The sequence below is a fragment of the Grammomys surdaster genome, unplaced genomic scaffold (genome assembly GCF_004785775.1).
Source record: "Grammomys surdaster isolate TR1022 unplaced genomic scaffold, NIH_TR_1.0 124565, whole genome shotgun sequence".
Taxonomy (NCBI): Eukaryota; Metazoa; Chordata; class Mammalia; order Rodentia; family Muridae; genus Grammomys; species Grammomys surdaster.
In genome coordinates, this window is record NW_021619544.1 from 73,587 (window position 1) to 87,564 (window position 13,978).

The window sequence follows — 13,978 nt, forward strand, 5'->3', positions numbered from 1 at the left end:
TCCTTTGTTGACAATTCCTTGTTTACTTCTGTAAACCCTTTTAAATTGTATTATTTGGGTTGTTGGTGTCTAACTTCTTGAGTTCTTTGTAAATTTTAAATATTAATCATCGATCAGATGGAGGGTTGGTGAAAATCCTTTCCCAATCTATGGGCTGCCAATTTGTCTTATTGACAGTGTCCTTTGCCTTAAAAAACTTTTGTGTAAATATACCACATTTTCTGTATTCATTCTTCCTTTGCGGGACATCTGGATTGTTTCCAACTTCTGGCTATTATAAGTAAGGCTGCTATGAACATAATGGAGCATGTGTCCTTGTTATATGTTGGAGTATCTTTTGGGTATATGCCCAGGAGTGGTATAGTTGAGTCTTCAGGTAAAACTATTTCTAATAATCTGAGGAACTGTCAGATTGATTTGCAGAGTGGTTGTACCAGCTTGCAAACTCACCAGCAATGGAGGAGTGTTCCTCTTTCTCCACATACTCTCCAGCATCTGCTGTCATCTGAGTTTTTGATCTTAGCCATTCTGACTGCTGTGAGGTGGAATCTCAGATTGTTTTGATTTGCACTTCCCTGACGACAAGGATGTTGAATGTTTCTTTAGGTGCTTCTCGGCCATTCGATACTTTGTTTTTTAAAATTGGATATTTTATTTACATTTCAGATGTTATCCCCTTACCCCATTTCCCTCTCACCCAGGAACCCCCTATCCCATTCCCTCTCCTCCTGCTTCTATGAGGATATGCCCCCCACTCCCCCACTCCCCCACTCCCACCTCCCCACCCTCGAATTCCCCCACACTCGTCATCCAGCCTTCATGAGACCAAGGATCTCCTCTCCCACCTATGCTTGATAAGGCCATCCTCCCCTACATATACAGCTGGATCTATGGCTCCCTCCCTATGTGCTCCCAAGCTGTTCGTTTAGACCCTGGGAGCTCTGGTTGGTTGGTATTTGAGAATTCTTTGTTTAGCTCTGTACCCCATTTTTAATAGGGTTATTTGGTGGTCTGGAGTCTAACTTCTTGAATTCTTTGTATATCTTGTTTATTGGTAATGGTATTTTCCCAATCTTGGTTTCTGTGTTGTTCAGTTGACAATGTCCTTTGCCTTACAGGAACAGATGCTAACAAATACCATCAGATCTAGGATTACAAAGCCTGACTTTGTCTTTGTTTTCTGAGAAAGTCTCATAATCCACTGTTGCTTCAGCCTCCCAACTGAGCAAGTTACTGTCATGTACCACCACTATGCCTGGCTTGATCGTTATGTTTTCATTAAGAAGAAATTACGTAAGAAAACACTTCAATCATATTGTTTTGTGCTTAAGAGTCAGCCTTGATTTGTATCGAATTTGGCAACAAGTTACAATTTGATTTCTGTTGCTGTGCTAAAACACTAACAAAAGCAACTTGGGAAATTTTAGGGCTCATTTGCCATCCTGGTTATAGTCTGTCATAGAGAAAACCTGGGCAGGAACTGAAGAAGACCATGGAGTAATACATATTACTGGCATGCTCAGCCTGCTTTTCTGTACTGCCCAGGGCTAATGAGCTAAGAATAGCCCTGCCCACATTGGGTTGGGTCCTGCTACATTTATAATTAATCAAGAAAATGCCTTAAAGTCATGTTCACATTCCCTCCTCTCAAGTGACTCTAATTTGCATCAAGGTGATAAAAACTAACCAGCACAATATTTTGCATGCCTTATCAAATGAACCTGTGGGGGTACATGATATGGTATCACAAAGAAGAAATAAAAAGGTGGAATAATTAAATTAAATGGAAAAGAAGAACATTGGTGAAAAAGACATGTATATAGATCTTAAATGGTTGAATGATTTGAAAATGTTCATGCCCCAAGTAAATGCTCGTCAAAAGTTGATCTTTGCTGAGGATATGCTCAGTAGTCAAGTATAATTCTGCAAAAAGATATTTGACACATTATTGCACCAGACCAACAAATTTACTTCACAGCCAGAGAAATGTGACAATGGACAGAAAATGGAGATTGCATGTTTTATATCTGGAGTGTAGGCGATCCTCCAGGATATCTCCTGGTGCCACCAAGTATTTGTTTAAAGATATTTGTATTTTCTTTCCTCAATTTATTTACCAGGTGATGTAACATCAATATAGAGTGTATCAATGGAAATCATATTTAAGTTCAAGGTAACAAAATAATTTTTCTTGACAGAAATTGCCATGTATTCTAAATTTATAACGTGTTTGCCATTATCTATGTCTCTTTGTTAATACAGGGACAATGTATAACTTGCTCATATGTAGGTCTTATGAATGCTGAGAAATCTCTGTGAGTTCATATGATTATTAGTCCTTTTGTGTCTTATTGACACTGTTTTGTTGACATCACTCAATAACCCTGCCTTTTATACTTTTTGACCCGCTTTTCCACACTAATGCCTGAGCCCTGAGTGGTGGTGTTGTTCTACACAAATTGGTATTAGAATGCTTTTTATTGCATCAATAATCTATGATATTCCAAATCTCAAACTTGGAAATTTACTAATTCGTTGTTGAGGCAATTCATTTCTGTTGCCGTAACAAAATGCTATGGTCAAAAGAAATATATGAGAAAAGTGTTACTTCCCTATGTACCTTGGTTGCACTTAGTTGAAAGAAGCCAAAGAACAAGTATGCAGGAACACAATCCAATCAAATTCCATGGAATAATGCTGATTACTGGTTTCATGTCTATCCTATCTACACTCTTCTTTCTTATAACTCCCAGAATAACTTGCTTACAGGTGGCACTGTTCACGAGCAGGGTCTTCTTATACTAATCATTAATTAGGAACATTCTTTACACTCATATCTACAAGTCAAAGTGATGGTACCCAGCCCTCAGTTGAGATTTCCTCTTCTCAATATGTTTAAGTTTATGAGCTCATTAAAGAATCCATTTTCCACCAAAACTTACTAATTGGTATTACTTTAGGCAGTGCTAGCCTATGGTGTAAGTACTATCTTTATATATTACTTAATTTTTCTTTTATGATTTAGGAACACTTTTGTTAAGACAGAGCAAAACAGATATGTTGAGTATCATCTAATATTTTTTAAAGTATCACACTTTTGATAAAGCAATTTCTCATTTTAATTATGAAGAAAATTTGAATCTGGGCTAAATAAAATAATGTAACATTTTTGGACAAAGATACACCCTAGTAATCCTGCACTAGAAGCCAAGATGGAGAAGACTTCCACAACTACCATTGTCTTCCCTCTTGTGCTATGGTAGACAGGGAGGAAGGTGATCCAGACACTGCAGAACATCAGCATGCTGAATGTTAGGAACTTGGCTTCATTGAATCTGTCAGGAAGGTTCCTAGCCAAGAAAGCCACAATAAAGCTCCCCAGAGCCAAGGAACCCAAATATCCCAGGACAAAGTGGAAGGCAATGACTGAGCCTTTGTTGCAAATAATGATGGTTTTCCCATGTTCAGATTGTATATCTCTGTCAATGAAGGGAGGAGATGTTACCAACCAGGTCCCACAGAGAACAAGTTGGATTAGGGTACAAATGGGGATGACCAATCTAGGTGCTACTGTTAACATAATCCCTCTCATCCTTCTCCCTGGGGTAGTGAGGTTGAAAGCCATGACCACGGTTATTGTTTTGGCCAACACGGTAGAAATAGCCACTGTGAAAAATACTCCAAACGTGGTTTGCTGCATGATACAGGTAGCCTGGTTGGGATGTCCAATGAAGAGCAATGAACAAAGAAAACAGAAGACTAGAGAGATGAGCAGGATGTAACTGAGAATGCGGTTATTGGCCTTCACAATAGGAGTATCCTTGTGCTTCACAAAAATGACTAGTACTAGAATTGTGGTGACCGAGAAGGACAGGGCCATGCAAGCTAGAGCCATCCCTACTGGATCTTCATAAGCCAGAAAGGACACAGCTCTTTGGAGGCAGTGGGTTTGCTCTAAGTTGGCATACTTATCATCTGGACACCTCACACACTCTTCCATACCTGCTAGTGAACAATAATAAATTCTTATAAGATATCATAATTATGTAGACAATAATTGTATTTGTATTATTCATAGAATATATCAACAAATAATTTGATTTTGAACATCTATTTCATTCATTATTGTCATAGGGACCACTGATTTAAGATTGCTCTCTATTAACCCATGCTTTGTGATGGAACAAAACACCCTCATAGGGAATGGAACAGAAAAAAAAATCATTATTTATGAAAGAGAACACAAGGAAAAATATGATGATGAATAATATGCATACTCTCAGATTATTAAATTCCTCAAACCATAAATTCACTACTCACAGACAAGAGTAGTGTACAGACATAGTTATTGAAGCCAGTTGATGAAATGCATTATGTACTTTGTTTGCTTTGAGAGTTGTGCCCTTTGTCTGTATCTACACATAGGCACCAGAGCATACAATTCCTCATGCAAATACTGTTTGCATAAAGCAATATTTTCATTCTTGAAACTGTATGTCTCACAGATAAATGCAAGTCCCTCTTGTTGTGGTACAGACTTTTCTTCCAGCTACACATTCCAAGCTGTATGGCATGAAGATTATGGATATTCACATTCATCCCTCTTTCCTTAGCTAGGCTGAAATTGATAATAGGCACTCTCTTGTAGCATTCTTGAAATCTTGTTCTAATTCTTTGACAGGAAATGCATAATCCTTTAAGCTATAAGCTCTTATAATACATTTTATTTAACAGTAACTGTTACTCTGAGCATCTGATCTTAATATAAAATCAGTAACCATCATATTATGAAAGTAATGTGTTGTTTGTAGAATATATTGCAGATTATTTGCTGGGTCCAAAAAAAGTTGGTATTATTTAACTGATTAAGTTCTGAAAAACGAGAATTAGGTCTTCAGTTTCCATCTAGGCCATGTCATATTTCTAGTTTGGTATGAGAAGGTATTCAAATTCAGCAATTTCTCTTCTGCATGCAAGCATGTACCTGTTTCATTGGAAACCTCATTTTCTGGGCATTGGACACAATCAAAGCAGCAGTCTGCTGTTTCTTTCTGATGAATTTTCCTGAATCCAGCAGTGCATGTCTCACTACACATGGAGGAGGGAACCTGAATATATATATATATATATATATATATATATATATATTCATTCAAGTTGTAGCAATTTAAAATTTTTCCTTCCTAAACTGATTAATTGAAAAGAAATGTTTATTTGGCATCAGTTTCTATATAATTATTTATAAATAAAAAAGATGAGAATGCTGAGTTGTATGGATACAGAAGGTAGGTAAATCAAGGACACATTGTTTGATGAATATGAACAAAATTTGTTATATAAGACTCTCATAAAATTAATGAAGTTTTCCTAAGTTTAAAAGAAAACCTTGAACCCTCTATCCCATTGACCCCCTACTTCTATGAGGGAGCTCCCCTACCCACCCACCCACTCCCACTTCACCACCGTGGCCTTTCCCTACACTGGGGCACCAAGCCTCCATAGGAACAAGGGCCTCCCCTCCTACTGATGCCAGATAAGGGAATCCTCCACAGAGAAGGGAAAATCTGGAATGCTGGTGATATTTAAAATGTAAATAAATAAAATAACCAATAAAATATATATAAATTTAAAAAACCCTTGAATCTGGAGAAAGATTTCCGTTAATAAATATGTGCTGTACTTAATTAGACTATAAATATGTTCACACAGAATCAGAAAATTCTGTGTTTTATTTATAGTTACAAAATTTTAATTATATATATTACTATACATTTAATAAATATATTCCTGTGTAGTGTGGTTGAATAAGCATGTGGGTGCAATTGAACATGGAATCCAGAGGTCTTTGATCCCTATAACTAGATTTACAAGAAGTTGAGAGTTGTCAAATTTTGGTGATTGGAACTAAGGATGGTCTTTTGCAACAGTAGCAATTGGTCTTAACCACAGAGCTATTAGTTCAGTGCCTCATATTTTAAAACTTAGATATCCTGAAAACAATAAAAATTGTGGTATACACACTGATGTTCCTCCTGTGGCCCACTCCATGTCTTCAGATATGTGAAGTTGTTGACTCTGTGGGAAACAAGGGAAGTAGCTTCCTATTTTCACTTTTAATCCAAGGCCTTGTGGAAAATTCCAAATGATGAAAATGTCATACTCTGCACACTGGTTTTCTCTATCGTTCATGCTCACCAGTTCACCAATAGGGTTAGTAAATACCCTGGTTTTCAACAAGGAATCCACCTAAATGAGATGCATCGTTAGATGATTACATGTGCATATAAATAAAGAGAATGCCAAATTGAGAATTTCCCCTAATTTTTGAAAGATTTTCAGAAAAGATGACTGTATTAAAGTAATCCTGTGTAGTAAAATATAATATACCTTATGGATAATTAAAAATTAATATACTTAATACTAATGTTCGATGATAAAACATGCTAGAAAAATTACCAGATATCAAGCAATATGGTGTGCATGTGTGTGTGTGTAGTGTGCACATGTTTGTCAAAAACACTTTGTATAAAAAGGAAGTCATATATGTGCAAATGAAGGGGAAATCTGAATGTCTGCAAGTTGTGAAAATTAAGAATGGTTCTGGAGTTTTCATGTATATACAGTATACATGTATGAAAAAACACAAACTTAATAAAATGTGCAATCTTAATCATTTATGGTTTTGTAAAAAATTGTTAATTGAAATGAATAAATATTAATCCCAGCTCATGTACCTATTTTTTTTTGAGGCAGGGTTTCTCTGTGTCCTGGAACTCATCTGTAGACCAGGCTGGCTTCGAATTCAGAAATCCACCTACCTCTGCCTCCCAAGTGCTGGGATTAAAGGCATGCACCACCACTGCCCAGCTCATGTTCCTGTGCTTGAGAAATTATTCTTTAGAAAAATATTCTATTCTAGTCATCATTTAAAGCTTTTATAATAAAACTCTTGGCTCCTATTTTAAATTTTGAATTTCATTTGGTGAAATGTTGAGACATATTTTCACAAAACTCCCTGATATTCATAAAAATGTATTGTTTCCATTTAAATGTTGTCCTTGTGTATGATATTAATCCATGTAAAAGATTCATTAGGGAGTTTTGCAGTGTAGAAATCTTTCCACTGAGAGAATAATCTCTAACAAATGTACAGTTGATTCTCAGGGTCCATTTAAAAGATCACATTGATTTATCTAAACATAACGAAATGTAAGAAATTTACATTTACCTGCAGACAGTCAATGAATATTCCCTTGGGTTCTGCCACTTTCTGAGACTCTACTTGTTGAAGAATGAGTTCATGGTAGATGTGGGCCACAGCATACACAGCATTATACAAATTGTAACCTTCTTCACTCAGAACCATGTCATATTTGTGCAGTGCCAACCATTCCAATGTGTTGTTGAATGTAAAATCATCAATTTTATTGCTGTTCTTAGTGACTGAACAATTAAAATAATTCCACTCCAGCATAGTCTGAGAAAGGGTTACTGGGTATTTATCAGTGTTCATTGTTTGCATAAAATTTCTAAGTTTAGCAATCTCACTGTGGTGGTGTTCAAAAGTGACAATCCCATGGAAGAGATCAAGGCTGAAATCTCCTTTATTTGTGATGACATCCCATTGTGAGGTTGTGATCCAGATTCTTTGTGCACCTAAATATGCCCATCTTCTAAAACTGACTTCTAGGGTAGAGTTCATTTCACCATAAATGATAGCAACCCTTGCTGTTGATGTCATAATTTGTTTATCATATATCTTAGCTCTTGTCATGTATATGTGCATATTTTCTGGGATCACATTCACAAAAGCCAAACAGATCACATTCCTTTGCATTTCTTCTCTCAAGTCTGAGAGAAACTGAATGCCCTGGTCATCATCTGAGATGACCAATCCAATCCAACTCCATCTAAAATGAAGCATCAAGGAGACCATGCCATGGGACAAATGTGTGTCCTTGGTGGCTATCTGATGGACATAGGACAACTGATCATGTTCACTTAGATCAGGATTAAATGGTCCAAAGAAAATCTAAAGGATTCAGAAGAGAAGATGAAACATCCACATGAGGAGTATGATTGTTAGGATATTTGGACTTACATACAGGTAATGTTACTCACCTTCAGAACTCCTGTTAAGGACAATAAGATTATACTATAAATATCATGTATTATTCATATTAGATACTAGACTATTTCTGACAAGTCTGAATGTCCTAGAAAACAGTTTTCCCTGTTTGTTCATATATGATTATTTAATTCTTTAATATATATATACAACACGTGTGTGTATGTGTGTATCAGCACACACATAAATGCATGCTCTCCAATTTTTGTTGTAGGCACATGCAAATGAAATTTAAAAGTTGTTAACTCTTCCAGTGTCACATATTCTTACCTTTGGTGTCCTAGAATGAATTGCTAGTTTTAAGGATGTTTTCCATGATGGTCCTGTAAGGTCTACACTACACTTTGGCTCTAATCCACAGACATAATTAATCAATTTCACACTACTGTTTTGTTGTGTATATATTTTATCCAAAACTTCCAATGTATCTTCACACAGACCAACAACAATGGAGAATATCAAAGACATGTTGGGTAAGAGATAAGGATTGTTGTTGACCTCCTCAGTAGCAAAAAACATTACCAGGAAATACTCATATCTTCTTGCTGGTATTCTAGAACAAGGCATAGTGATGATTAAGGGAGGTGTTTGAAACATAAAATTTCAATTGCAGTACAGTTTGTACTATGAGGCATGCTAAATTTCTAAGTGTCTTGAAATAAGCCTCATAAATTAGAGATCTTTAGAGCTGCATACAATTAAAGAATTTGTAGTTGTAGGGCACTATGATATGATAAATTTTCTATTTGTGAAAATCGATCGATAAAGATTATTTTATCTCTGTCATCCTTGAACTAGGTTACAGTTCTATTGAGTAAGACTGCTATAAAATAACTCTGAAGCTGTAATTCCACAGATAAACAAAGAAGCATGGCTTAAACGACATAGGAAAGATATAACACATTCTCCTTAAATTTTTTTATTATTTAAATGAAATTTGTACATCAATACTAATAATATTATTTTGAGAATCAAGTAATACAACAAAAGTTTGTTCAACTTTCATATTCACATCCTTTTGTAACCTAAAAATATCATTAATGCATATTTAATAATATCTATAGCTGAGAATCCTATATCTAACATTGAGTACTAAATTGTTTCAAAGCATACAAAATATTCTTAGGGCATTTAGTAAAAGATCATAAAATATTAAAAAGGAATCATTAAAAATTATATTCAAAAGTCTTTATATGATATAGTGTGAGAGTATTTAAAACACATTATATATCTGTGTACATTGTCTAGCAATCAGTTTACTTAAAATGATTATCAATGTTTCTAGGAAAGAAATTATTTTATCAGTAAGAATACTTTACAGATTTCAAAACAGCAAAAACTTTGAAGTTAAACATTAAAAAAAATGCTAGTTTCATGCAGTGAGAAAAATTATCAATAATATTTCCATGATGTTTGTAGAACATGATGTTAAAATTTCAACTGTTAATATTCAAAAAACAGAATAATTATTTTAAGATATATTTCATTTAAATTTATTTATCCATTTCAAAATATACAATATGATACAATATACCACATAACCAGAATATTAACCTTTGTGCTCTTTTATACACCAATTTAATGTTACCTTTTAGTGTGTTGTTACTATGTCAATTTTGTAAAAAGAAAGTATCAGATTTTTCTTAACACCTCAGTCTTTCTAATTCTTTGAGAACCTGTAAGCGATATCTGAACACAGAAATCTTCTCTCCATATGAAATGTGTTCATCTGGTCCTGGACAGTTGGCAGATTACTACTATTAATGATTACCTCTCATCAGAAGTAAAAATGGCAAATATCCTCTCTTGATGAAATTTGCATTTTTAAAAATTTATTTTATTGGATGTTTTATTTACATTTCATATGTTGTCCCCTTACCCCATCCCCCACCCACCCAGGAATCCCCAATCCTCTCACCCCTCCTCCTTTCTCTGTGGATGTAACCTCTATCTACCCCCCCACTCCCACCTCCCCACCCTCAAAATTCCCACCCCCTGGGGTGTCCAGCCTTCATGAGGTCAAGGTTCTCTTCTTCCACCTATGCCCAGCAGGGCCCTCCACTCTTACATATTCAGCTAAAGCCCTTCTTAAAATTGCAAAGATTCTGTAAGGCAAAGGACATTGTTGATAGGACAAAACAACAACCAACAAATTGGGAAAAGATCTTTACCAATCCTTCATCTGATAGAGGGCTAATATCCAATATATACAAAGAACTCAAGAAATTAGACTCCAGACAACCAAATTACCCTATTAAAAAATGGGGTATAGAGCTTAACAAAAAATTTTCAATGGAAGAAACTCGAATGGCCGAGAAGCACCTAAAGAAATGTTCAGCATCCTTAGTCATCAGGGAAATGCAAATCAAAACAACCCTGAGATTCCATCTCACACCAGTCAGAATGGCTAAGATTAAAAACTCAGGTGATAATAGATGCGGGCGAGGGTGTGGAGAAAGAGGAAAACTCCTCCATTGTTGGTGGGACTGCAAGATGGTGCAACCACTTTGGAAATCAGTGTGGCGGTTCCTCAGAAAATTGGACATAGCATTACCTGAGGATCCAGCTATACCACTCCTAGGCATGTACCCAGAAGATGCTCGAACATATAACAAGGATATATGCTCAACTATGTTCATAGCAGCCTTATTTATAATAACCAGGAGCTGGAAAGAACCCAGATGTCCTTCAACTGAGGAATGGATTCAAAAAATATGGTATATTTACACAATGGAGTATTACTCAGCTATTAAAAACATTGAATTCGAGAGCTTCCTAGGTAAATGGATGGAACTAGAAATTATCATCCTGAGTGAGGTAAGCCAATCACAAAAGAACACACATGGTATTCACTCACTGACTATTGGATATTAGCCCAGAACCTTGAAATGCCCAAGATGCAACTCACAGGCCACATGAAGCTCATAAAGAAGGAAGACCAAGTGGGGGTGATTTGGTCCTTCTTAGAAGGAGCAACAAAATACTCAAGGGAGCAAATATGGAGACAAAGTGAGGGACAGAAACTGAAGGAGGGGCCATCTCAAGACCACTCCACCTGAGTATCTATCCCATGTGCAGCCACCAAAGGTAGATGCTGATGTGGAAGTCAGGAAGTGCATGCTGATAAGAGCCTGATATGGATGTCTCCTCAGAGGTCTTCAAGAGTCTGACATATTCAGAGGCAGATGCTCACAACTAGCCATTGAACTGATCATAGGGTTCTCAATGGAGGAGTTAGAGTGAAGACTGAAGGAGCTGAAAGAATTTGCGGCACCATGAGGAGAGCAACAATACCAACCAACCACAGCTCCCAGGGTCTAAACCACCAACCTGGGAGCACTTAGGGAGGGATCCAGGGCTTTAGCTGAAATTTGCATTTTTCAATTGGAGTGTTTGAAGCTAAATTTTTCTTTTAAAACCTGAAAATTACATTGTCCCAGTTCATATATTTATAATTTTAAACCTAATTATGGCTTATAAAAGTGTCACCAATGAGAATTTGCATTATTTTTCTAATGAGGTGTAGTACAATACAGAATGCATCAGAAATGAAATTCCTAGTGACCTAACACAGAAGTATAATAATGTGAAGCCACCATCACTATCAAAGTGTACACAGTGTGCTGTGGCTAACACTTGGAAAACATGTTCTTTAAATCCCAAAGACATAAAAATTGAATAAGAGATGGGATGAAGAGTCAAAGACAGAAAAGCACAGAAAACCTCGGTTCACAAAAATAAATAAATAAATAAATAAATAAATAAATAAATAAATAAATAAATAAATAAATGTAGTTCCAGGCATATTGATTAGCTAACAGGTGAGTGATTTCAACACTCCTTCCCTCATGATCAGCAGGCACAAATGATAACATCTCACACTTGGGATCTCAGAACTATGTAGCCACATTAAGAACAAGTTCTTATCCACAAGAAATATATTTATTCTCCTAGATTTTCTCTAATGTTATATTTATTTGATAATTAATAGGTATATTCGCCATCTACCTGATAGTGATAATAAGCCTAAAATGTGATTGGGCATTTGCATAATTGGACCAAAAGATTATTCTGGCAACAGAATATGAAGCCTGGCAGTCTTTTTCCACATTCAGTGTCGACTCCAGAATGGCAGGAGGGACTCATTTAAAGACTATTTTAAAAGCAAAGTATATATGTAATGTTATATTACATTACATCACAAGTATATATATAATGTTATTCATGTAATCAGGTATATTAGACACACACATACACAAATATTTCAATGTCTGAATGTATGCCCAACTTTTGGAGACCAAAATTTGATAACCTTTTTATGAAGGCATTTAGATGCATGCTCATACAAGAATGAATGACAGACAATAGAATATAGGCAGTGTTGTAGTCTTTTCACATTGAGCTCTTCTCAAAGGTGAGAATTGTGAATTCAAGGTAGATGAAGAAACATCTTTCAACATATGATATCCACAAACACTCAATAGAATCCACTCTCTCTCATTGTCCAGCATTGTGAACTGGAGCCCAACATAGTAAAGCTAAACTAAACTATGACACATTTTAAAGTATTAAAATAGTCATTGATGTAATAATTAATTTTCAGTAGTTCCTAAAGTTACAGGGTGAAGAACAGGACAGAACCCTACAGTTTGTGTATATAGCTAAATATTTCTAATTCATGACATTGAAGCAGGAAACAAAGTTAATGACTTACCTAAAATTAATTAATTCATTATAAAAATTGTCTTCAATAGGTTCCTCCATTATCAAAAGGACAAAAACACAGTCACCTCTCAAAACTTTATCATTATCTTCACTATTCTTTATCCTCCAAAAGCAACTGAGTTCAGTCAAACAGCACAAGATGAGACAAAACTTCAGGAGCAAAAAGGAAATAGTGAAACCATGCAGCTTCTTCATGTCTGCTAGGATCTAAGCCAAAGCAGTTGTGAAATCCGTTTCTTATGGAGACAAACATCACACACACACACACACACACACACACACATTTACACCTATGTGTCTGTTTTAAGGCTACTGCTGTTTGGAGATCTATTAATTATATTCAACAATTCCTTATGTCATGCTCCCTGGATACATTGGGAAAATTCTGGCCTCAAGCTCTACATCTGAGGTCTAAAAAGTTTTGATCAAAACTTTTCTGAAAACATGTTGTGAAGAACATGTTCTCCATTCTCAGGTGCCATGATTTCATTCATATCCATGGCATAAATATTTACAGGGACTATCTTCTCCTGGACAGCTGGACCAGACCATGTGTCAACAAGCCATATGTATGAACATAATGGATTTAATCAGCACTTCCATAGTAAGAAAAAGTTGAGAAGATCGTAAGTATCCCATATCATTTAGACTTTGAGTTTAATCATGGGACATTACATCTTCCATTGTCTAGTGTAGGGAAGGGCAACCTCACGTGCAGCATTGAGCCAGAAGTTGAGCATTCTCTCTGTTGTTCATATACTATTGTATGCTAGTCATGTTTACAAAATCTCCTCAAACTTCCTTTGATTCCTGTCATCTCTAGAACATGTCATCATGCTGAATCCAATAATGCCTTGAACTATAGAGGTTCAACACCCATCCTGTCCAATATCAGTACCTGCAAAGACATTCACTGAGTTATAATGCTGATGTCTTGCTTGATAATCAGTCCCTGGCAGTCAGTCCCATTTGATGAAACATTTCTTTGGTTGATATTTGTTCACACCTCATTAAGAAATTTGAGAACAATTTCATACTTTTTACTCAAAGGAATGAAAGAAATTAGGTGTCAGTTATGAGAGAAAATTTTATTGCTAATGCTAGTATATACCTTATATTTTTCAT

General features: G+C 35.8%; 1 protein-coding gene across 1 annotated transcript; it reads right to left on the reverse strand.

Moving 5' to 3' along the window:
* Nucleotides 1-3,118: 3,118 nt before the first annotated feature.
* Nucleotides 3,119-13,048, reverse strand: LOC114636595 (vomeronasal type-2 receptor 116-like). The gene is made up of 6 exons (XM_028784672.1): nucleotides 12,843-13,048; nucleotides 8,399-8,681; nucleotides 7,229-8,032; nucleotides 6,022-6,246; nucleotides 4,985-5,108; nucleotides 3,119-4,002 (listed from the first exon to the last, which is right to left on the reverse strand). Exons 1-6 carry the CDS (start codon nucleotides 13,046-13,048, stop codon nucleotides 3,119-3,121), a joined length of 2,526 nt encoding a protein of 841 aa, XP_028640505.1.
* Nucleotides 13,049-13,978: the final 930 nt, after the last annotated feature.

Bases quoted from the DNA above. Each gene is read 5' to 3' on its own strand.
- LOC114636595 (XM_028784672.1), bottom strand. From the start codon at position 13,048: ATGAAGAAGCTGCATGGTTTCACTATTTCCTTTTTGCTCCTGAAGTTT. The intron at 8,682-12,842 runs GTAAGTCATTAA...GCCTTGTTCTAG, and splicing joins AATGAATTAATTAATTTTAG to AATACCAGCAAGAAGATATG. The intron at 5,109-6,021 runs GTGTGTATACCA...ATATATATTCAG, and splicing joins GGGCCACAGGAGGAACATCA to GTTCCCTCCTCCATGTGTAG.